Below are 25,607 nucleotides of genomic sequence, written 5' to 3'. Positions count from 1 at the left end.
TGCCATAAACGAGACGTGATAATATAGTGGCTCTTGCAATGGTAGCTCAATTGTCTTCTGATATACATGGCCTAATGGCGTTTAACAATCTAATATGGTATGCACACGTTGTTCATATATATATGGCTTGCGCTTCGGACCCCAGGGAGTCTTCAAGCATCATTCAGAGGGTTTTGACCTTACTCAGGACTTGTATTTTGGTGTCTTTTATCACAAATGAGCTGTATGTTGTGGGTAGCTTCATTCTAGCTAAGTGAGAACCAAAAACCATAAGCTCGTTTTTTTTTGCCATTAAGGCACATCCAATTTGTATCCATCCATTGTTCTACTGTGTTGTAGACCATGGATAGCTGCTCACTGTCTTTCTGAAAATCCCCACTTAGTTCGGTCAGCAGCTGAGTGTCATCAGTGTAATTGGTGAAAAAAGTTTTGATATGGTCGAGAACTAAGCACAGGTATCTGAAGTACAGATTGAATAAAAGTGGGGACATATTGGCCCCCTGTGGAACATCGCAGATGATTTCTTTTTCCAAGGAGAACTTGTCCCCCTAGTGGACTCTAGACATCCTGTTTTTGAGGAATGACATTATCCGGCCAATAGCTTCTTCTGAGCAGTTTGCAGTTTTATTCAGTGCTGTTTTGAGTAGGTTATGATCGAGCAGGTCACATGCTGCACTGAGATCAAGAGGGATGATAAGGCCACTTTTCCCCTTGTCTATAATGCTGAGCATTTTGGTCTGCAAGTCCATCATGGCGGTCCCTGTGCTATGGGCAGTACAGAAACCGGATTGTTGGTAGTGTAGGGACTCTGAAGCTTCTACATGGCTTGGAGTTGCATTGTGGAAAACTTGATCAATAATCTTAAGAACGGAGTTACAATTTGTAATGGGTCGAAGGTTATTTGGGACTCTCTGGACAAGGTTTTGGTCGAGCGTGTAACTATCACCCTGTGGATTACCACACCAGTAATGACCCCTTCCTCAGGTTCTATTGTTTCAGTCATCTACAACTGACTAACATTTAAAGAACAATTACCCAGACTTTCCAGACTTTACCTATTGATGGACTTCCATTACCAAAACTACCAAAGAACTGCAAACAGGAAGATGAACGGAGGAATGCATGTCAAGGAAGGCCAGGAACACAGGCTGAACTCTAGTCATTGTGAGCACACAACTGTGCCCGGGAAGATTTAAACAAGTGGAGCAGCTGACTGAGGAGAGTTGCTGGTGAGAATAAGCTGCTTCTCTTGGAACGAGCCGAGAGACCATGAGGCTGGAGAGAGGGCTGTGGAGCTGACAGGCTCAGGTACCGAAAACAGGGAAGCTAACCACAAGAAGAAACACACTGCGGGAACAACAGAAGCCAGCAGAGGGCTTCCTGGTATTCACAGGTGTTTGGAGACAGCCTTTGCCTTACCAGAGCTTGAAGACACGAAGCAGAAGAGCTCTGCAGGGACTTCAGGATGTAGAGAAGCCAAGAAGCAGATACAGCAACCGAAAAAGGAGAAGCCCATCAACCGCTGCCAGATTACCATGGGAAAAGGAGAATATGCCAGCCAAAGCCAGTGAGTTAACCCAGGGGAAGCAGGTACGCTGGGACGTATTGGCTGCCATGCCAAAACTGGGAAAACATGAATGCAGCCTTTGAGAGAGAACTATGAAAGAGCATTTCTTGGAAAGAGGGAACAGAAGGAAAATACAAGACTTTCAATATTGGGCTTTCAATATTGGGAGTGTATGCAATACACATGCCAAGGAAGCCCTGGCAAGATAAAATACCAGGCAGATATAACATCAGAAAAAGCTGAAAAAAGAGACTATCAATTTTGGAGAGCTGTGCAAAGCCTGCCTAAGAATAGGCTTAGCATTCACGTATAACAGGCTAATTAAAACTGTAAGAAGATTATATGAGAAAGCCCTGCCAGGAGAGTATACCAGGCAATAGCAAGTGTGGGGAGTATACCTGGCAGGTGCAGTTGTGTGTATGAGAGGAAGCCCTGGTAGGGAAGTGGACCAGGCAAGGACAAAATGAGCACTGTATGAGGAATGCATTAACCAAAGATGCCCTGATAAATGCAAATCAGGATTAGCAAAAGGATGTGCTGATCATGAGAAGAGGAGTGAAAACATGGCATGAGAGTACACCAGATATCCTAACAAGACAAGGGCAGAGAGCCAAGTTGTTTTGTTCACTAATTGTGTTATTACTCAAGAGAAAACCCAAGAAAATGACATTGTTGAATAAGCAACCAAGGGAGGAGCAATCTAGGGGAAGTGACTCACAGTCTGGAATAATGAACTCTATACTGTTAAATCTTTTGTGTAGGAGTTACGAATTTTCTTTTTTTTTTTTAGCATTTTTGTACTTCGTAAGGCCAAAGATATTGCCCTTTTCATGTTAGGATTTAGTTTTTTGAGTGTGATGTTCAGAATAGTAGTTTGGACACAGGGCGATTTTGCTTTGGACATCCTGACCTTGACAGACCTTAAGTTAGAGGAGGGACATAGAGGCATTTCCCCACCCCCTTTCTGTTAATAAAACTTTAAGGCCTAAAAACCATAAGTCTCTGTCTCACAAATTCCAATGGACTCTAGAAAAATTGAGGCTTACTCCACAACCGCCAGTTGTAATGTGGTAGTAATTCCGCCGGTCCAAGTGGCAGTAACATAAATATAGTTTGCAGGTATCCTGGCGCATTTCCCACCAGGATACTGGAAAACTCATAATGTCCCCCAAGGTCCTAAAATAGCCTTACAAACATCTTCACATGCTGTGCATTGGAAGAGGAAATGTTGCACCGTGTCAATAATCCCTGGATGCACAAGGCAACAATTGGATACAGCTTTATCCCACCTTGCCTTAACTGTGGCAATCAGTAAAGTGCCCAGGCAGAAATTAAAAATAACACTCTCTGTGTGGGGTTTGTGACCAACACAGATATTCTTGAAACAACTTTGCTTGATTGACAATTACGCATGGCTGTTTTTTTTTTTTACTTCAAGCACTTGCCTATACATTTTATTGTAGTGTATTCTGGATAGGCATCCAATATTTCTTGCCTGTTTTTCTTACTGATACCCTTTGGATTAAACCAATAACCCTCGAAATGTAATATTGTCAACGCAGCTTTGATATATGAAAGCTATGGGATCGATTGGGCTTTCAGTATTTTAAATATCTGTTAATGCTCTTCGGTACACAATGGATGTCACAAGACCAAATATGTGTCCAGAAAAGTAATGGTTTAAGAGCAGCCTGATTACTTACAGACCTAAGACCCAATTGCAGCTGTAATGGAACATGTGGGGCATTTTTGGAAATCACAAGCTGTTTTTCAAAAAAGTGTTCTAAAACAATGACATGGATTTCATTTCACAATGCCCCAAAACTCAGCACCACATAACGAGGATGCAATTGCATGGGCTGTGTATACTTCCAGCAAAGAGGTGAAGCTATTGTCTCCATATGATTTGGAGAAGTGTAAAATACCCTTGCACTTTCTCCCAAAGCGTGTCCCACCCATTTGCAGTTTCTTTACTATAAATCAATCCTCTTGGGCAATATCCGTTGTGGCATATGTATGCCAGAGGTTGATTTTTGGATCATTAGAGCTCCTTGGATGTGTCGTGCAGCTGTCTTCTTGTGTTTAAAAAAAATAATAATAATTGTAGATGTTAACTGTACTGCATACTTTGGACCTCATTACGAATTTGGTGGTAATACTGCAGCAAATCCACTAAATGACTGCCAAATTCATGTACAGTTACCATTGCTTGGTACTGTGGGGTTACCACAGGAATACAAGTGGTGGTAGGGTGATGTTAATACTCCATGGGGATTGTGATAGAATGTTCTTGAACGGTAATTCTTTTCTGGTAATACCACCGGACTTGTCCTTAAAGTGACAGATTTGTCTCTAGCATGATGCTTGAGTAAAAGCCTCCACTTTAGGGTCAAACATTTAGTTCAGAGGTGTGGTAAAAATGGTGTGAATTCCATCACTGACAAAAAACTGGTGTAAATGGAATTAACACCTGTTTTTTCATGCACCAACAAACAGACCGTTTTGTATGTTCATTAAGTTGTGGGCTTAAAGCGAATGACATACAAATTCATCCATCCTATTGAAGATCCTGGTGTTGTATTATATTAGTGTCCTGCTCGGGTGTACTGTCTTGCTCTGGTGTACCCTCCCAGGCCCCTTTTCTCCTCTGTCTCCGGATGAACTATCACAGGTCGTGGAAGACTCCTTGTGCCTGGACTTCACCTCCTTAGTCTTCTTTCCTTTGACTTTCCGTTCCTTCTTGTCGTGCAAATATGGTCGAGCTCCCCCGGAGGCCACCTTGACAGGAACTGAGGCCCTCGCCAAAGGGAACCCCGGGGAGCTTGCCCCAAACCAGGAAAAAGCCTTAAAGCACCAAAAAACCCTTGTAGGTGAAATAGAAGAGGTCACTCTGCGGATGACTGGTAAGCGTTTCCTGGATGTATGAGTTTCTTGAATCCAAATTCAACACACAATTCACAAGTCCAACTTGAAGGAAGAGTAGATGGGAACCGGCCTCCTTGGTACTCCTTGAAGAGTTCAGGGACCGGATGCCTTTGGACACGGAAGAAACCCATGTAGAAATCTCTTGTAAGAATGGTGGTGTGGAGGATGGAAATCAGCCAGCAAAGAGAGTAAAATGCAGGTAGAAAGACTATCAGCAGTAATAATGGCCACAGTAGCCCAGAAGAGTAGAGGAACAAAAAGCTAAGGATTCCGAAAGAGAAATCAGTGAACGAGTGAAAGCTAAGGAAGCTGCACAGACACGCAGAGGCGCGGAAAGAATAGGATAGTCAGAAAGGCTGTCTGAAAAGGACCACCTCGAAGGGTAGTGGAAATGGAAAACGTAGCGGTCGAAGACAGAGGAACAAGAGGAGTACGGGTGGAAAGCCTGTGCTGGAACCCCGGGTGCAAAAACAGAACGGAAGCAAGAAAAAAGATAAGATCAAAAAGAGAAGCAAACGGAAAGCGGGACAAGCAAAAGAGGGAAATGCCAGGCGAGAACCGGTGGCACGCTAAGCAATTAGGAAGCAAAGACGGGTGACTGTAAGACACAGCAGTGGGATCCTGAAAGACGGATACAATGCACCGTGCTGATGGCATGGTGTGTAGATATGCATGTGGCAGCCATCTTGAGTGAAGACTGGATCGCAACCTCAGCTTGTTGCACAGAACGAATTGTACAGTGTGGGAATCTCCACTTGTGCCAACACTTCAACAAACTCAGCATGACAATTAGATTAAGGTAAACATTTCCTCGATAAAACTTAATGTATGGTTTTGCTATCACATGCTTACCTATCAAGTTATTCATTCATTCTCATCTGGTGAAGTGATTTTGACAAAGTCTTGACACCGCTTAATGTATCCTAAATTGTTTAAGACTGTTATCAAGTAAAGGATGAAGTGTTAATACTTAATTACATTGAGATCTCCTTTCCTTTTTGTTCTTATATTTGACCAGGTGCTGTATTATACAATTTAGACGAGTACCAAGGTTCCTGCTTCCTGGCAGACATGGGACACCATCATATTGTTTGTACTGTGATTAGGAAGAGAAGTACTGAGTAGTAATTAGTGTAATTAATGGAAATTACCGGCCAATTGTAAGACTATTGCTACTTCAGTTTGTGGCATCATTTTCTGAAATGGTTTTGCCCACAATCCTATATCTACAAGACTCCACAATAACAGTTTTGCTCTGGACTTGGATATACAAAAAAATATTTGTCCACCTCAAATTTCAAACTCGGGTTATTCCAACTAAAATCTACAATTAGAAACATATCACAGCCTCAGTCAATTATGGTACGATTATGCTGACTAGAATAAACACGTGTCAACTAGAGACGGCTTGGTGCAATAGGTTTATTTATTCAGAATCTATGCCATCATGTTCTCTTTGCTGCGTGTTATGAGGTCTGCACCACGTAGAAAGGCAACATTTTACCCATGTGCGAGGTCATTGCAAACTCCTTCATACTAAGTGCTGTTGATTGAATGTGTAATTATGGTTTTAAGCCTCCAGTTAATTACAGTCAATTGCATATTTGTCAAGTGTAATGATAATCTCATAGCATGGTTCGAGTAGTTAGCGTAAAATGGCATAACTTGAATAAAAAGTATACAGTGAAGCGCACTGGAGGCATTTTAACAAAAGGATTGGCAATGTATTACATAAAATAAAAAGTTAAGTAACACGCGTATGCCTTTAGTTTGTTCCGACCTATTTTTTTTAAATAAGTGTGATATGTCAGTCATGTTTTTTATTCTGTTGTTTACAATTTTCGAAATGGTTGGTTGAAAAACCAAGTCTTGAGCAGTTTTGTGAAAGCCAGGTCATTCTCCAGGAAGAGAGGCTTGGGTAGGGTGTTCCACAGTTTTGTGGCCGGAACTAAAAAAGAGGATCCTCTTTGCTATTTCTTGTTGAATTTGGAAACTAGTACTAGTACTAGTGCAGCATTGCTGGACATAAGTGTTCTGTAAGGACTGTAGTGTGGAAATGTACTTCTGAAGGAGGAAGGGCACCTTCCATGGTAGGAATGATGGGCGATGCACATGGTTTTTAAATGAACCCTTTTTTGATTGGGAGCCAGCAGAGAGTACATAATGCATTGTGATATGTTCAAATCACTTCATTCTGGGTGTCCGAGATCGAGGCAGTTTGCATAGTCTAGTTTATATAGTATTATAAAAATTATGGCCATGTCCCTGTGGGTGAATGTAAAGTAAGGTAATATGTGGCGCAGAATACACAGCTGGGAGAAACAGCTGCTGACGAGCGTTTCAACCTGTAAAACAAGTGTGAGGTTGTCAATTTTCACTCCAAGATTTCCTACTATGGTTGACAGGTTTAGCCAGGGTCCCATCTCATCAGGCCGCAGGATTGTGATGGAGTTAGAACCTGTAGGATTATAGATCAGCAGCTCTCTCTTGATAGGGTTGAGTGTTAATCTGTTTGCTGGCATCCATGTGTCGACCAGTTGTTAAGGTCTGTGGCATTTGGTTATGGGTGGTTCACACAGTTGTAGATTATGTGTGTGTCAGCCACGTAATTGTAGCAGGGGTGACCAGATTTAATGATGATGATATCAAGTAAGGGTGTTATGTAGAAGTTGAAAAGTAGAGGTGAGAGTGTGTATCCTTGGGGTACTCGTCAGGTAAGTGGGAGAGTCTGAGAATTGTCAGGTCCCAAGATTCTTATTTTGGTTCTATCTTTCTACCAGTGAGAAAGAAGGTGGTCCAGTGTAGAGCTGATTCCTTAAAATCTATTTCTTCTAGTCTTTTCAAGAATATCTCAAGACTGATGGTTCCAATAGCAGCCAATAGTATTAAAACATATTTCTGACTCATAATGCAACAGAGGTATTACTGTCAGAGATAACTGCAAAGAGTGCAGAAGGAAAATAGAGGAGGGCATAATAAAGGGATGAATTGAAAGGGATGCAAACGCTTATTTTTTAATGAGACGTGGCCATGGAGAATGGTATAGTTGGGAGGGCTCTGCAAGGATAGGAGCGAGGGAAGGAAAAGGCAATTTCACTAATAGAATGCAACTTCAGGAAAATACACAAGAAGGTTTATGTAAGCATGTAACAAAGATTACAAAATGAAGATTCACAAGGACAAGGAAACCGTGACAACTTAACTGATTATAAAAGAGAAAAGAACGTTATTTTGAAGATAGCAAGAGGATAGAAAAGTCTAACATCCAAGTATAATGGAATACTTTGATGGAAGTTTAATGAGTACTTTACGAGACATAACACAGAATGGCAATAGATGGGGCAGTAGTAATAAAAAAGATAGGGTTGTGACATGGATCAAATTCAACAAGACCAACCTTATCCTATGTCAGGGAAAAGACCTCAATGCGATGTAAGCTAAGAGCTTGTTCCTGACAAATGGATCAGAATATTGGTGCTCCTCCTCTCAGAGATGTAATTAGGTGTACAGACATACCAATAATTAAACAATATAGACTGATGCTAGTGGAAAAGAGAACAGAATGGAAGATGAGTTTGGAACTGAGAAATGCAATTTCGACTCTTTTTGCTGCCTGAATCAAAATGGATGAAAGTGCTTTATGTCGATTTCTACCGTTGGTAGACCTGTGCATTAAAGACACCCAAATGGCACAACCTACTCTTTCTTCTTGGTTCAACATAAACAATCCTGCATAATACAGACCTTTGTGGCTACCACCCAAGACAAATCCAATTCCATTCTAATCTAGATGTGACAGTGGGCCTCATTACAACTCAGGTGTTAAGGGTTAACGCCGTCGTTGATTGTAATAGGTATGAGGTAAAGAAGAAAAGGATTTAAAGTGGCAATAATGGTTCAGAGAACTGAACAATCCCCAGGAAATGATTGTTTTAGAGCCAAGGTTTAAAAGAAACGTACCACAATGCTGCCAACAATGTGGACTCTGTTTATTAAAATCATGGGGAATGGCCTTTAACCACCATAAGGGCAAAGGACATACATAACTTTGTTCTTAAAATAAGGAAAGCTTCGGTGGTTTCAAACCTCTACAAACCAATATCACTGGTGAATGCTACTGAAACCAATCTATGCCAGAATCATGACAAATTGGCTGAGAAAGCCAAGTAAGAAACAAATGCATCACCCCCAGCAGGACTTTTTGCTGGGGAGTCAAATATCTAGTCAAGCTGAATAACTGATTGAAACTATATATTTGCATCTGAAGACAATTGACCATTATCAATTCTAACTTGGTGCAGAAATTACATTTGACTGGGGATGCAGAGCATGCATCCTGTATACCTTAGGCCAAGTAATCTTGAACAGAATTGTATGAGGTTCCATTTCAATAACAAGGCGTGCGAGGGGCGCAAGACATATTCCTCCTCATTTGGTCTGATGATGGAACCATTCACACAGCCACCAAGGATGGATTATACTATTGCACAATTCTGCAAACAAATCGACAGATACATCTAATGATGTGTTTATATTATCTAATCATCATCATTAACTTTATTGAGAAAATAAATATCCATTAAAGTACACATTTCGCAGTGCAAAACATTAAAAAAAATGTTTACATTAACATTCACATCATTCTTAATGTCATAAAATCATTGTACACAGAGTATATGTACAATAATAAAACCAATGTTGACTTGTGTAGAACAAAACCTTAATATCAGACTCACATACACACACATACTTACCCATCCTACTACTCTGGCAAATTCGTACCTATTTTGGCCTCTAGCATTCTCTTGTTAAATGCAGATCTTAAGAAATTTGAAACTGCTAAGACAAACACAGGTTGGTTGCAACATTTCAGGGCTCCGATAGCTGACGGGATTGAGAGCTGGACTAGGTGGCTCCAATCTCAGGTGAGCCAACGCACCCTTGCCCGGCAATGAGCCCTGCAAAAAAAGAAACAATGTGCCTGATCTTCACATCCCTTGCCACAAAGAGGGAATACAGTTGAGGAACAGGACCCATTGTTCCACTTGGCAGACTCATGGGCCAATGGGAGTGTGCATGATCGAAAGTTTGCAAACCAGCATTTTAATTTCACTGACATTTGGAGGTCCAGATATACCTCCGCCCCCAGGCGTCCTTAAGCTGCAGATAAGCCCTAGATGTTTTCCTCATTAGGTAATCATGAACCATCATACTCCACGCCCACTCTAAATGTATTCTTGACTACCACATTGTAGGCTCTACCCAACCATGTGGGGTAATCCCAATGATCCCCAAGCCTAATGTTAAAAAGCATAATTCTTACAGGCCTAAACCAAGAAAGTTTCCTTCCACCTGGCAATGAAAGCAGCTCCTCCAAGCCTTCCCTAAACAGAACTAAAACTTTATTGTTCCAAATACGCAGCCAGTATAACACTGGCTGCATCATAATAACATATTGAATTTCAATGGGCCAAATTCACATGCCACTGGCATGGACAGCACATTAAGAGGTGAACCAAGCAATGATTTCAAAAATCTGTTTTTCGGCTATCTGAATGGGTGTACAATCATTTGCACCCCATAGTTCATCTACTCGGGGGAGGTTGCTAGAAAACACACTATTACAAAATGTCATTAAAAAGGGTACTCATAGCATAGGTTCACTTTTAAAAAGATCAATGGGAATGGAGTTCGGGCCGGGGGCCTTTCCCTTTCTTGCTTCAAAAAGCACCTTGGCTACTCGTAGGTCTGTAATCGGATAAACCCTACCTTTGTTGGGGGGAAAGAAGTATACAAGTGCCTGTCCAGTTGGCTCCTTACTGGCCTGCAGAGACCGCCCCGCAGAATATAAGGCAGTGAAATGGCCATGCCAGGCTTCCAAGGAGATGTTGCTTACTACACCCAGCTGCTCAGGTTTGAGATTTTTCTTCACCAGATGCCAAAACTCTTTAGAATCGTTTGACCCAGCAGCCCTGCCAAGAACTGACCAAATGCTTTTTACCTCAAAAAGCATGCATTCATAGTCATGTCTGAGTTTTTTTACCAACTCCAGGGGAATAACCCCCCTGCACTTAAGCGTATTAACGAAGACAGTCTTGGCCTCCCGACATTCACGATCATACCAACACAGAGTGGCGATTAGCCGACACTTGAGGGTGCCTTTCCTTGGTGGCAAATGGGGAAAGTATTTCTATCAACAGTCTGTCAAAATTGACATGTGATAAAGGAGACTATGTCTCCACATAAGCCCCCAATATTGGTAAAAAAGCCTTCTACATTATGGCCTGAAAAATAACTATTGGTGATTGTGACCATCTACGATAAATTCAGACCTGGGAAAGGGTACTGACTTGTGAATCAACAGGCCTACTTTGGCCACTGGTGTTGGAAGAGACCAAAAAGGAAACCACCAATGGATCATGGTCACTTTCAGCTCTCTTCAAGACCTTAAACCCATACCAATCGGAAGCAAGAGCGAGAATATAATCAATGCAGCTCCCTTTTGTCTGTGTCCGAAAGGTAATGTGTGCCGGAGAATCTTCCAAAAACCTCACATTGCAGGCTCTCAGAGCATGTGCATGTAACAAAGACCAAGCCCTGCCCGCTACGGGGTAAAAACACATGCTTTGGGGAACCAATGGCCACAGGGCATACCCAATAGTTCATCTTCCATGGCAAGGTTCCACGTAGACTGGCTCCATTCCTCCAACTAGCAGTTGAAGTCGCTCAGCACAAATAACGCTCTGCGTGCTTAATGGCACTCCGGTTTTGCCTTAGATATTCATTTAAGAAGACAGACATATCACCACGGGTGGTCCCTACCTATGTTACTAAATAAGGTGGTGGTCAGTCATTCGTAAATTTCCAAAGGAATAAGTCTGCTGTCCAAACTAACCTCACTATCTTAGGTCAGGAGAATTGCTCCCTTCTCCTGAGAGTACTTGTGGTACCAGTCTTATGACTCCATTTTAATATATAATCTTCACATAGTTATGTTATGGATGTTATATTATGGATACTTATTACGCGCACATATGCCCGAAGGCACCATGGCGCGGAATAGTACATAACAGGACCACAGAGAAGGTACAGAAAAACAGGATCAGCAAACGAGTGTAGTCTTAAGAGACGGCAGAAGGCTAGATAGTTCTCAGTGGACTTAAGCTTAAGAGGGAGACCGTTCCACAACCTACCCACAACTGCAGAGAAGGCTCTGCCACCCACTCTCTGGAGATGAAATTTAGGAACCGCCACCAATCGCTCACTACTAGAACGAAGGGTCTGGTTGGGGACATAAAGCAGGAACTTATCCTAGAGAAATTCTGGCCCAACCTGATAGACTGCACGTTGAACAATGCATAAGGATTTAAATGTAATCCGCTGCTGCACTGGAAGCCAGTGCAGGTGACGCAATGCCGGCAATTATCTCTCGTTATTACTTGTATCGGTCTCTGTAACTCTTCAAGTGGGCTATTAGCTTTTCTCTCCTCCTTGTGACTAGCCTTAGTGGATCTTTTTATAAGATATGTATTCCTGGTTACTAGATTAGACATTTCTAAATATTTTTAAAAAATACTATTTCTCTGATAGGCCTGCCTCCTGGACAATTATAGTTCACCTTGTTCTGGTCCATTTGATTTTGTATAATGTTCAGAGGGACAGTTCCTCTGAGCTCTGGCTCATAATATTATCTTTCTCTTATGTTTTTATCTTCTTGTGTAGAATACCGGGGTACTTTCCATTTTTCCCAGGGTATTGTTAGGCACTGTTCTTTTCCGTTTCACTCTCAAGGTTTGCAATAGTTCTTTTTCTTATATCACAACATTTTAAGTTCATTAGATTCACATTCAACTTTTCCTTGTAAATTGCACTGGGATGATTTTCTTGCACAGTATAATGATTCCGTCTAGGTGTCCCAATATTCCTGTTCTCCCTGTTACCTACAACTGTGAAGGAGAACATCTTCAAGATTCTGGTTTATCTGGAAGCTACCCCTCTAGCTCCATATTGCCATCATCTTGCTTTCACCAGAGTTTCCTTCCTCAGATTTTCTCTTCTTCTCGCTGTGTCCCGGTGTTCTGCTGAGTGACCGTATACCTTGCTGCATTGTGCAGGCAGTGGTATCGGTAATAGTTCCTGGTCTATCTACCCACCACGGATCCTTTGTGGTCATGCCACCAGCTTCTCGAGGGTTCCTGCTCACTCAGCTTTTCACAGTGAGGATTTGCCAAAGCTCTGGTGTTTGCCTGTTTGGTATAGTGCCATCTTAAAACGTTCAGGCTTCACGGATCATGCCTACTCTGCTTGCCCAGGTTCGATGCAGCTTGGGATGGTTCCTTGCCTGTGTATGCGTTCCTTTCTCTCTTTCTTTTACTTGTCCCAGTAGATTGGATACTTTCATTTAAAGGGACATAATCAATTATTGGGTGGTGATGACGTCTACTACGTTTTCTTCATCCCAGTCTTGTTGTTTAAAAGTCTCTGGTATTTTCGGGCATCCCATGTAGGCCATGGTGTGCATACATTTAGGGAGCTCCTTGCAGAAACGGAAGTCCTTGTTCTCCTAAAAGTCTCTCCCGGTGAGTTCCTACTTTCCTCAACCCTTATGAGGGTGTTGCAGAGCGGGCTTAGCTCCCTAGCCTCCCGGAGGGGGGACAGGAGATCCTCCTTGAAGAGAAGGAACTAATTCCCTTGATTCATCACAGTAGTCATCTACTTTCTTGTGAAACAGCACCCAACAGGTGTGAATTTTGTCACATGTCAGAACCCAAAGAATGAGTTCTTCCAAAGTACAAACTTTTAGCAAAGTATACCAAAACCCACGTTCCTAACATAAAACTTTCTGTAGTCATATTAAACGGTGCCTTGCTGCAATAGGACAAAACTGAAAGCCCAAAGGACTGGCAGCAGTTTATATGTTATTTGGAAAATATTGTCAAGTTTATGAAGAGAGCTCAGCAATATACTTACATTTCCAGTTTGAAAACCACACCAGCCAATGTATTCACTTGTAATGTCATGAACAAAATGCCATGTATTTCTTTTTCAACAGCATTCACAGTCAAGTGCACTCTACCTTCAAGAATATATGCCACAAAAGTATTGAGGTTTGCTTATACATGCAAGTAGAGTTCAAATGTACATGTATTAAATGTTATAGTTGCATGTTAGACTTCATACATGGAATATATTCATGTTTAAATCTGCCAGGTGAGATTGTTTTTTTTTTTTTTTTATGTGGCTTTCCCAATGTTTGAATTCTGTTGATTTGTCAGTTAGACTCGTCACAAGCTGAACTCATGTTCAACCCAGGATATTGCTGATGGGGGTGGTTTTAAGGCCTAATGGATATACTTGGCAATCAGAAGAAAACAGGCGTACATTATTAAAGCCATCAAACAAGCACATGACATTCCTTATAGCAAAGACCCATTTGTTCAGAGTCATGAGATGCTCCCACCCACATGAGCCAGTTTCAAAAGAAATGTTCTGAGAGAAATACATTTAACATTACAGTATGGTCCTCTGAAGATATAAGACATTGGGCTAAACAAATGACATGTGATGCTGATGTTAAGACCCAAAACATCAAAAGGACTAGATCAGTAAGTAATAAAATCGGCTATCTGTGGTCCCAATGAAAGAACAAACAAGATGCAATAACTGAAAGGCACACCTAGGCATGCAATTTAACATTCGGGAATCAATGCAGTACTTCTTGGGAATGCATTCAAACATTTTTTTTTGACATAACTCACAGTAGGATTTAGGAGCAAAAGGAAATGTATCTCCAAACTGTGAATGTCACCTCCACATAATGAGACCACATTTGACATACTACTCATTTATACATTTATAAGCATGAATTACTCCATCAACAGTAATTGCAACATTCATGCCACATGTTCCTGTGTTGGTGAGGGACATGCAACCCAGAAATCCACATTTCATTGATTAACATGTAGCTACAAAGATGTATGGAACAAATATGTTTGTAAGCTCAAAATAGGACAAGGTGTTCAGCATCCCACCCTCTCACAAGTTCAGATGTATGACCAACCTATAGAAATTAATTGCTGTATTACATGGGGGTGTCACGCTGTTCAGCAAACCAATGGATCTATTCCACCAATCAAAAAGGGGCTGTGTCAAAATAGATGAAAGCAGATCTTGGATAATATATGAAGATGACGTTTTAATCAATTCTATGCCACGGAACTACTTAAAACCAGTGCGGTGAATACCAAAAATATTGCGTACCATAACGTGATGCAATTGTTTCAATCTAATCTATCGCACCAGGCAAAGCCTAGATCAGTACATTTGCATGTGTTTAGTAAGCAAATTCAATCTGCGAAAAAGTCATATCGATCTCATAAGAGACAAATTCTAAAATTACCAATAGAGCAAAGGAATGGCTTACTATTAAAATTGAAAACTAAACACAAGAATTGGATGCGAACCATGAAAGCCACGCTATATCAAAATGACAGTGCATGTATGCTAAGAAATATTGCTGGGCAGAACACTGCCCAAATATGGGCTACCATTAATCAGATTTCAACAGGGCACCAAATAGCATTATTATGTAACAACGTTCCACAACAAGCTTGGGTTACGCACTTCACGCAATTGTACGAGCTCCCGCAAACTTCGCTTGGTGGACTAGCCACTGTAGAACCAAATACATTTCTGTTGAAGTTTGACAAAGAAGACATTTCATACTTCATAAAGAAAGCAACCACCTCAAGGGCTCCAGGACCCGATGGCTTGTCCAATTTTACCCTGAAACAATACCCAGATATTTGGACTGACATTCTATGGAATATGTAACATTAATCTGACATAAACCATTCAGGAAACTTGGACCCATTCCATAATCTTACCAGTCCACAAAAAAGGTGATAGAACTCACCCTGCCAGCTACAGGCCCATAGCATTACTAGATGCACCAAGTAAAATCTTTAATCGCATTGTACTTAGAGATCTTAATGTATGGGCCTCCAATCAACAGAAAAGAGACCCTTTTCAGGCAGGATTTGTGTCTGGTTTGGGTACTGCCCCTAACATTATCACCCTGAACATGATAAGATCTCACTGCTTCACCCAAAACCAACCTTTATACCTGGCATTCATAGACTTTAGAGTTGCATTCGACTCTATCGATCGTAATCTACTGTATAAAAAACTAGTGCGATATGAATGTCCACCCTCACTTCTTGCAATAATCAAACTTCTCCACACAAATACTACTCTCCAGGTTAGGTTGACAACCGAAGGCTCATTATCTGTGCCCATTCACACAGCTCGAGGCCTTAAACAGGGCTGCATATTGGCCTCGTTTCATTTCAATCAGTTCATTTTAGATCTTGGTGAGTCCTTTTCTGATGTACTAACTGCTGCTCCTAAACTGGGCTTGCAATTGGTCCCATGGCTGCTATATGCAGATGAGTTGGTTCTCTTGTCGACAACTCCACGAGGGTTGCAAAATCTACTTGATTCTTTATCCACCTATTCCTTAAGCAATAATCTTGTTATTAATTTGGAAAAAACTCAAGTAGTGACCTGCTTGCCAAATGTAAAAACAGCTGGTAAAAGAACCTACAAGTGGCATTTGCAAAATGTTGAATTGCAGAATGTTTCTGAATACAAGTATTTAGGCATTATAATATATAATAAAATTTCAGAAAAATCATATGTAGATTCTTTGTCATACAAGCTTCAAACACTAAAATCACAGGCCATCATATTAATGTCTAAATTCGGTAAATTCTCAATTCAGCATATTGTGTCATTTTATCAAGCAAAACTGGTTCCTATATTATTGTACGGTGCCGAAACTAAACTATTGCATAATCCATCAATGTGGGACACGCTTGAATCTAAATTTTGGAAAGCTCTGTTAAAACTTCCGAACTGCACCCCACTGCCACTCATAAGGTATGAACTTGGTCTGATCACACTCTATGTACAATTAGTATGGAAAATGTGTTCCTGCCTACGCAAATGTCTCTTAGGTCTTGAAAACCGCAATGTACTGAGTCCTGTTGCATACTATCTTGTGAACTCTAACCATCTTTTTCCTCGTATTTGGAGAAATTGCATTTTAAATGTTCTATCTGATGCTTCCATAACATTACATGTACTCTTATCAAATCCAAATCGAGCAAAGCAAAAATTGTATCAGACAGATTGGATACGCACCAGGGAGAAATGTTGTACTTACAAAGATTTTGACACTCAGTTGTTTGGTCATAAAAAATTTCGGGTGATATCAGATTATTTGCTGAAATTCCAATCACCCCACATAAGGCAACAATATCTGCGTTTCAGGTTTAATTTATATCCGACAACTGAAATCCTGGCTAGGAGGGGTCTGCTTACTCATGATCTAAATCATTGTCGATTCTGCCAGAATACAAAGTGCTGTGAGACATTGAAACATATAATAGTAGTCTGCCCTGCCCTAGACAAGACAAGAAAGACATTTCTCAGCAAACAATTACAGACATATGTACCTTTGACCGATGACGAAATTTGATTTAAAATCTTTTCAAGTAACAAGCTGGGACTTAGAATTGCAATTGTGCAATTCCTGGATAATGTGTTGTCGGAAGCCAATTTAGGTGAGGATTGATTACAGAACTTCTAGAATTGTTATGAATATAGAAATTTGTAACTATTCTAAGGTTAAAAATGTCTTATTGTTTTTTTCTTTCTTTTTTCCTTTTTTAAAATGTTTCATTTGCAATTTTAATTGTATTATGTATATTGTATATTGCAAATTGTTATCATTTGTTCTTAAATATTTGCTACTTTGTTATATTTGAAAGGGTGATTTATCAACCAACCAAATAAAAAAAAATATATATACATATATGAAGATGAAAGTGGTCTTACCCAAGAGGAAGTCTGAAGAAGGTTTGCCTGAGGAAGAATCGATTTCCTAGATTAGGAAGACAGAGACAAGATGCTACCTAACAGACTGGGAGATTATTTGAAAACTCTGAGGGACCTTATTGGTTCTGTGCCTTAAAGAATAACTCAAAGTGAATATGAACATTCCACAATGTAATTGGATTGTACTAAATCCCATGAGTGTGTTGACTGGGGCTTTAATTGTCACTTGGGGCTCTTTCCAAATAAAATGCTTGAATATTTTGATGTAAAATCCAACAGAGGTTTCTCACTATATTTAAAGCCAAGTGATATCTGACACAGTGAAAACACAGATTGTTCCTGTGCACTGCGGCCAGTGCCTGATCAACTATTAACAAGACGGGAATTGGATATTGTACTTTGTTAGTGTAGATTATATTCTACTTTCACTAACTGAGTGACATTATATTTAAATAAGTACAAATAGCATTTTACCATTCTGTGTGCTGTGTGTGCTGTGTAAATCCATGTGTTTCAAAGTGCAGAGAGTGCAACACTTTGTAAATTATAGCTAAACAAAACTAAATCCTATGGTTTTCGTAGCCTGACAGAAAATGTATAAATCAGTGACCACCTATGAAAGCACAGATATTTAAAAAGATTGATTGTGATGAAAGGGAGTTTACAATTTCCATGTCCATAGAAAAAGATGAAAGTCCACATGAACAGTAACATTTCACCAATGGTCATGTGGTGAAGTTAACCATTTTTTGTGTATTTGTCCAAGATGTTTTAAATGTAGGCAAATACATTTGAAATCATGCCTAAACTATGGCACACAAGATCTTCAAACTGTTAAACGGAAGTGCAGAAGCACTATTCAAAACTATTTGGTATTTGCAGTTGTGCATTACCTTAGCAAGGAATGTTTTAAAATGGAAAGGCGTATTAAAACACTGGACGGGACTAATTAGACATGGGTTCTGCAGTAGCAGATGACAGATGACAACCTTAGATTGAAAAGTGAATAATCTTTAGTTTTAAATGTGAATAGTAAGGTAAACGTGAATTACCTGTGGTAGATTGTTCAAATCCTGCTACATTCATTATGTACAACACACCAAGACCCAACCCTTCACCCACACAACTTTATGGGACTAATACATTTATGTATTTATTTCTTTACATTTGTAAAGCGCATCTAACACTGAGGCATCTGTGGCTGTTTCACCTTTCTTGGTTTTCCTGGTGCCAACACTGAAATACTGCCGACGTCTGGCCTTTGGAGTGCATGTGGTTGCTGCCTGGGCCTCTTTCAGCATGTTGGTTCCCTTTGCAAATCAGGCCCATGAGTGCAGACACTGGTCACCACCGAATGAGACAAGTGGCATGTGCAACCTGGAGTCTGCTCTCACCTGCCGCGCCATCATCCCCTCACCCATGCTTGTTACATTCAGCGGGCAAACAATGTATGTGTTTTAGGTTCAATGTGTTGATGAAAATGTAGAGGTTTTCATTGTAATTTATGTTTCATTCTTATGATAAAAAAAACATCACTAGTATGTACTGATTTAAGATTTCCATTTTCAAACTGAATATTTTATAACTTTGTTGAGGAGTTTTGGACACAAATATTTGGTACCAGATTGATGACCATAAGAATCGATGCCAACAGATTTCTATTGGAGTTGGAATTGAATGTGGTAGTAGATGAGATCAAATCCTGTTGATTTGTATGTATCATGGAGGTTATTAATTACTTTTATAGTTATGTATACATTCTTCTTTATTAACTGCTGTATTACAGATTTCGACACCAACTAGGTGAATCATGTTATTCAATTGTTTTTAACTTGTATTCCCAACTGTATTATACACTGTGATTACGCACTTAAATAAGAAATGATTATGAAAGATATGTACTGTAAAAGACAACTCTTTTTATTGTTCTATATATGTATTAAATATTATTATCTGCAAATGATTGTTTTCAAATTGGAAGGTTGATTTATCCGCAATCAATTAATAAATACAAAAAATAACATTGTTTCATTTTTAAATTCCACTTAAATTCTCATTGTGACATTAGGCATTTACACTAATAGCCATGCTATTTCTTCAATCCATGTTTTTTTTTTTATCAATCTAATTGCATTTCGAAATCTTCTCATTAGGAACAATATGGACATAATGTGATATTCGCAGGCTAATCATTTGTCATTATCTTATGTCCATGATCTGCATGCCGAAGGTCATGGTGAATCTTGCTAAAAAAACAGATACTGTTGTAGTGGAATCATATATTCATGAATGAGTTGCATACTCACAAAAAGTAGAATTGTAACAATTGTATGCTGATCATATTATATAGCCAAATAAATTAATACAATAAATGATTAATTTACAAAACACAGCCATATAATGTTCAGCATGATATGCATGCTGGACATCCCCATCACACACGATAATATGCACGATAACTGAGCAAACATGACTTTTAAATTGTTGGTAAGCGACAATAGAGGCTTGTCCAGCATGCAGTTACTAGTTACAATGTAAGCTATACACATCTTTCTGCAGCAATAACAAGAGTAGCTTTATCTCTTACCTTGCCAAAACTCCCCTTTCCAATTGCTCTTAAAATTTGAAAGTGGTCAAAATTAACTGCAATTAAAAAAGAAAATGCCAAATTAGCAAACAGGGTGTAATGCGTTCAGAATGATTACATGCAATGCAACGTTTATGAAGACCATTTATGAAGACCATTCACTAATGGCAGTGCGCCTCTTTAAAGATATGGTTGGTACAAATCGGGTACACCGATTCAGAATGTTATTGCCAGAGTATTAAATAGCAGAAGAACAATATATGAGATAATTCACCACAACAGTATGTTATTCATGTAGGTCACTGAGGATATGTGCGACTATTAAGGGTCAGGAAGCCATAGTCCAAACGCTCTTCTAGATATGAATATTATCTAAGATCATTTCATAAATCTATTTTTGTTTAGTGTCAGTACCCTTGACTCCCAAATCCCTTTTCATTTTCTTTCAGATGATTGCATTTATTTTTTGTGGTGTTTCTCCTTCCAATTTTTTCTCTATTTGTATGACTTTCTGATTTACTTTTTTGCACAATGCACCTCAATATTAGTTCAGCGTTGTGGTAAAAAAAAGTAGTGGCAATTCTGTTACGTTTTTGGTGGCAACCACATTTCTGCCATTTTTACTGCACTGCTGATTTCCAAGTTTGGTTGCCAATGTGAAATCCACCACTTTTCCTCCAAACATTGGTAGAATTACTGCTTGCTGTAATACCACCAAACCCCATTGAATCCTGTGGATATAAATGGGGAATTGAACCGGCCTACCGCCGCTTGTAATCCCGTGGTAACCCCATGGAACAAAGTGATGGTAACATTAAATGATTTTGGTGGTAAATCAGTGGAATTACTGCCAAACTCGTAATAAGGCCCATTCTTTTTGCCATTTTATTTTCTCATTCATCTCTTCCATTTTATTTTTTCAGTGCTTAGGCATCTGGGCAGTTTTCATTTTCCCTTCAATTGTTCTCATTACCCTATTTTTCTTTTCTGTTTTTCTTGCACACTCTTATCGTTTTGTCTTCTTCCTCATTAATTGTTCTTTTTGTCTTTACTTCTCCCATTATTTCTAGAGCCAGCATTTCTGTGTTTCATTTAATGTGTCTCTTTGTTTACTTTTGCTTTCTTTGGTTGCCTTTTACCAATCACTGTATCCCTCTTCTGTCTCAAACATAATCTGCTCCATTGCATATGCACCACACTTGGCTTCTTTCACAAGCTCTCACAAACATCAGACACTGATGCTAGAGATGTGCAGTGGGTATTATGATACCACAAATTGGCTGAAACATATACCAGTGGCAAATATAATGTTAACAGATAATGCTGTAAGTCACTATTCCATTGTGCAACATTGAACAAATGGAGCACTCCAATAAAGTATGTGATCATAAATCAAAAGGGTAATTCAATGCAGATTTATAGAGTTGTCATCCCATAGGATTTAATAAAATATGCAGATATTGAAGTGCATTCAGATAGTGAATTTGCATTCAAAAATACTTTTCTCAGGAATAATGTTTTCTTTTGTCTCTGAGCACATACTTACACTATCTTTCCTGAATGTGTGGGTGCAGTTCTCTGTAGAAGTGTAAATGGCTTTGGATTCATGTATGTACAGAAACCTTGAGCAATTTTAAAAAGGGGCATACACGTAAAGCTTTCAGCCTCTTTATATTTCTGGGCTAGGTGTGTGATATTCTACAGCAACAGATATTTTGTTGACAATTCTCCCACACTACACCTGACTCTTCTGATGCCTTGATAGTCAGGGGAGTGCAGAGTATTTGCACTTTGCACAGTTCTGAAGGGATAGAGTCATTCTTTCAGCATGTGTTTTCTCGCACAAACATCCAGACTGTACTATGGCCTAGACTGAGAAATATCCAGTATGAGGATCCATGTTGGTGGAGGGTGAGAACCCCAAACAAATACACTTTGATTAGCTGGAATAAAGCATGGAGTAAGGCATGTTTTTGGCAGCTACTATTGATTAGGTGCTTGGTCAGCTCGTAGTTCAGTAACACATTAGGGATAGATAATGGAGATTGGCTGTCTCTAGTTTAGGTTGCTTTGTGAACAACACATAATATCTTGAAGTATAAGTATTGTTTTGTTTTGAGCCAGTGTCATATTTGTTGAGTTATGTGAATGTTTTTCCTTTACACCAGACCTAAGAATGGCAGCTTGAGTTTGAAACGTATGAATTATTTAAGTAAGCAGCCTAGTGATGCTCCCATTGCATTAATCGAGGCAGGTCATGGCAACTGAAATGACAACTGTGATCTTAGGAATGGGACTACTGGAGGAAGATAAAGATCCTGAGCAGCAGCAGTTTCAGATGGAAGAAAGCAGACATATCGATGCAGTTACTTGGGGCATGAAAGACACATTTGTATCAAAAATGACTCCAGATTACAGACAGTAGCACTTGTGGGCGTGGGGGGGCATAGCAATAAAAGTGGATGAGGATCCACATGCCGCAGAATTATTATGTGTGTGTGTGTTGGAGGATTTCAGGCATAGACAATTGCTGACCATCCATCCATAAATATTTGCAACAGACGGTATACCACCATTTTCCAATATTCAGTCAGTGGCTGTATTGGAAGTCAGTCTGTCTGTCATTGGAATGCTTTACTTTTGGGATCCACGTACCAACGTTGTAACTGCTAGAAACTTGAAAAGGGAGCTATTCAACAGGTTAATAAGCGTGATATTGAGTGAACATCCTTGGTACACCATGCATTGGTGTGTAGAGGATGCAGACTTATATGAACTTAGATGGATCTGTTGAGTTTGATTATTCACAAAAGAGAGGACACATTTACTTGCTCATAATGTGATGCTCATCATGCTCTTCAAACAGCAACATTATATGTGTTGATCCACTATAATGAATGCAGCAGATTGGTCAAGCAGGACTAATGTACATGAATAACGTATCTTTGCTGAAGGTGTTTACTCTCCGTTCAGTTGCAGTGCCAGCATTTTGGTATAATCCTTCTTGAAAGGCTTAGACTGACCTATGAGATATTTAGTAAATTCATAGTAAGGGTGGACAACCAATATATGATATGATATGTAAAGCGCGCCCATACACAAGTGTTTCAAAGCACAGCGAGGCAGGGGAAGGGAACATGGGGGAGGAGGGTGTCGGGGGGGAAATTCTGCCGGGGTCGGCCGGGCCGTCCGCAGACCTCCGAGCAGGGAGGCCCCAACTCCTCCCGTATATCCCAGAAGAGATAGAGTATGAGACACACGCAAGAAGCAAGGTGACTCTGCTGTTTATTAGACAAAAACGGCAGGGATGGGTCAAGGATCGTACGCGTCCGTCCTGACACACACACACTCGTGGGGCTCGCAGGCCCTTTTTACCTTAGTATGACGCGCTACTTGCGTCACCTTGGAAAGTTAGCAAAAAACCTATCGCCACTCTTAATTGGTTGCTCGAGTGGTAGGGTTAGTATAGCATACGTATAGAGAACAATATTAGTGGACAAGGGTTAGTCAGGTGATATATCTGGGTTGTCCCTACAATTAGATACATGAGAATTGTTACATGAAGACTCCTGATGATTGGTTAATGTTAATGGCGTCAGTGATAAGAGCCCCATGTTCTGATTGGTGCGCCCGCGAGCTTCCCAGCCTGGGACCATCGCTGTTCCCAGCTCGCGTGTACCTGTCATTTGCAACAATGTTTCACTATGAGTACGTGCAGACAATGTGAGGACTTATTCATGAGCTGGAAGGCCGACTACTCCCACTGTCGCAGATGTCCATTGAGCCTTTTAAGTGTATCTGCCTGTGTCTTGTAACGAGGGATCCAGACGCCTTCTTCCTCCTGGGCTTGGCATCCTGTCAGGTTCGGCTTGGTCACGTGAGGTGGGACCGTGTTTGAGGCAGAATTCTGCACAATTAATATTGTTTTTCCACTGTGTGCCTGGTTTAATTTGCAGGTGTGATTTTAACGTTGGTGCGCGGCGTGCGAGGTTGCAACATCGTGCCCTTGATGGTCTGCTTTCGGAATGTGGGTTTGCAACATTACGACCTTGGCTGTCTGCTTTCGCCAGGCTCATTCTGCAGGATCAGCAACCTGACTCTTGTTCTTTTAACGTCCATGGGAGCTCTTGCTTGCGGCCTACTTAGGCCTAGTGTATAGGTGGAACCATTTGGTGCACAGGCGCTTTAGGTTATAGTATCATATTGTCTTATGACCAGTATCGTGTCTTCGTTATATTTCTTATTATGGCACCTGGGTTTAGGAGAAGCGTAAGCAAGCTCTTTAGATGTGTTCATGATGCGTCTTGCGTTTCTGCATTTTGAGAGCCTATGTGGAAAATAATAAAGATGCACGTCCGTGAGTATGTCTGTCGCCTACGTCATAGCACTGAGTATATTCTTCGTGTAGATTGGTGCGGGAGTGTCCAGTGTGTATATTTGCACAGGTGTGCTGACCGTTGGCTAGGTCGTCATGGCATCTCTAACGACGTGTAGGTTTTAGTCTAGTTGATCCGGGCCGCAGGTGTCGGCATGGGCAGGGCGGGCTGCTGGGCAGGCAGATGGACACATCCGTATGTTCCTGTACCAGGGTATTTGGTCGTCTGGTAGATGGGCAAACTCTTCTCGTGGCGGGTGCCTGGGCCGTGATCCTTTAGGCCAGGCGCGAGAGGGGAAGGACGGGAGCCTGTTTTTCCATTCTCCCACTTCAGTCCCCCCTCTGGTCGACTTGTCGACCACAAACATATCCTTTTCGTTATCTCCTCTTACTCTCCATATCTTAGTTATTCCTCCTAAATGTCCATAGTGGTTAACATGATCTTCAAATGACCAATACATATATTCACAGGTTCCTCCAGGAGTACAGTATACCCATTTCCCTATGTAACTCCTGGGGTTTCTTGGGTTCTCGATCTTCACCGATGGTGGGTCCAGGTGGTTGGTGATGATCTGGTTGCGCAATTTCTCTCTCTCTTGTATGATTATGCCTGTGTGTTGGCCGTCATCTGCTGGCATCAAGGGGTGCATACCGACCATTTCAAGCAACTCGTCAGTGGTGCATGCCTTCCGGGCCTTCCAAAATCTTATTATGATCAGTGTAGCTCCAGCCAAAATAGTACAACCAACTATAATTTTCAGTCCATCTGACAGCCAAGATGGCATCTATGACCATAATAGCGAAAACCAGCTCTCATCCTTTTTCACACCTTTACTTTCATCCATCATTTTGGAGTGCATCTGGGCCAATTGTGAAACTGCTTCTGTCAGTGTACCGTTGTCAGCATCGTTGGCAGGAATGAACGTGCAACATGATTGTCCTATCTTTGCGCAGACTCCTCCTTCCATGGCTGTGAGGAGGTCCAATACATATCTGTTCTGAAGTGCTACCATCCTTATAGCTCGCAGCTCCTCTTTTATTGCGTTGAATCCATTTACTGTAGAATTGATGGTCATCATTAGTTCCCATCTAGTTATCTGGAGCCATTTTGCGTTTGCGTAAGCCTGCAGTCCCGGATGGATTATTGAGGAGAAGAACATTGCTGCTCTGCTGAATAGTCTGTGTTCTGGCGGAATTGAAGTGAGTGCTGTTTCCGACCTTCCCCATAGGTAATTTCCTGTCAGAGGTTCTCC

At 40.6% G+C, this 25,607-nt stretch overlaps 1 protein-coding gene across 1 annotated transcript in view; it reads right to left on the bottom strand.

The window, feature by feature from the left end:
• The window catches only part of STK32B (serine/threonine kinase 32B), a 2,582,157-nt gene that overhangs the window by 2,377,135 nt on the left and 179,415 nt on the right, over positions 1–25,607 (bottom strand). Inside the window, exon 2 of the mRNA XM_069631970.1 lies at positions 19,980–20,035. Within this exon, the coding sequence (XP_069488071.1) occupies positions 19,980–20,035 (56 nt within the window). The remainder of the gene's footprint in view (positions 1–19,979; positions 20,036–25,607) is intronic.

This window comes from Ambystoma mexicanum, chromosome 6q (genome assembly GCF_040938575.1).
Source record: "Ambystoma mexicanum isolate Mex_15411 chromosome 6q, UKY_AmexF1_1, whole genome shotgun sequence".
NCBI classification, from domain to species: domain Eukaryota; kingdom Metazoa; phylum Chordata; class Amphibia; order Caudata; family Ambystomatidae; genus Ambystoma; species Ambystoma mexicanum.
Note: the sequence above shows the minus strand (reverse complement) of the source record. Positions and strands in the feature narration are given on the sequence as shown.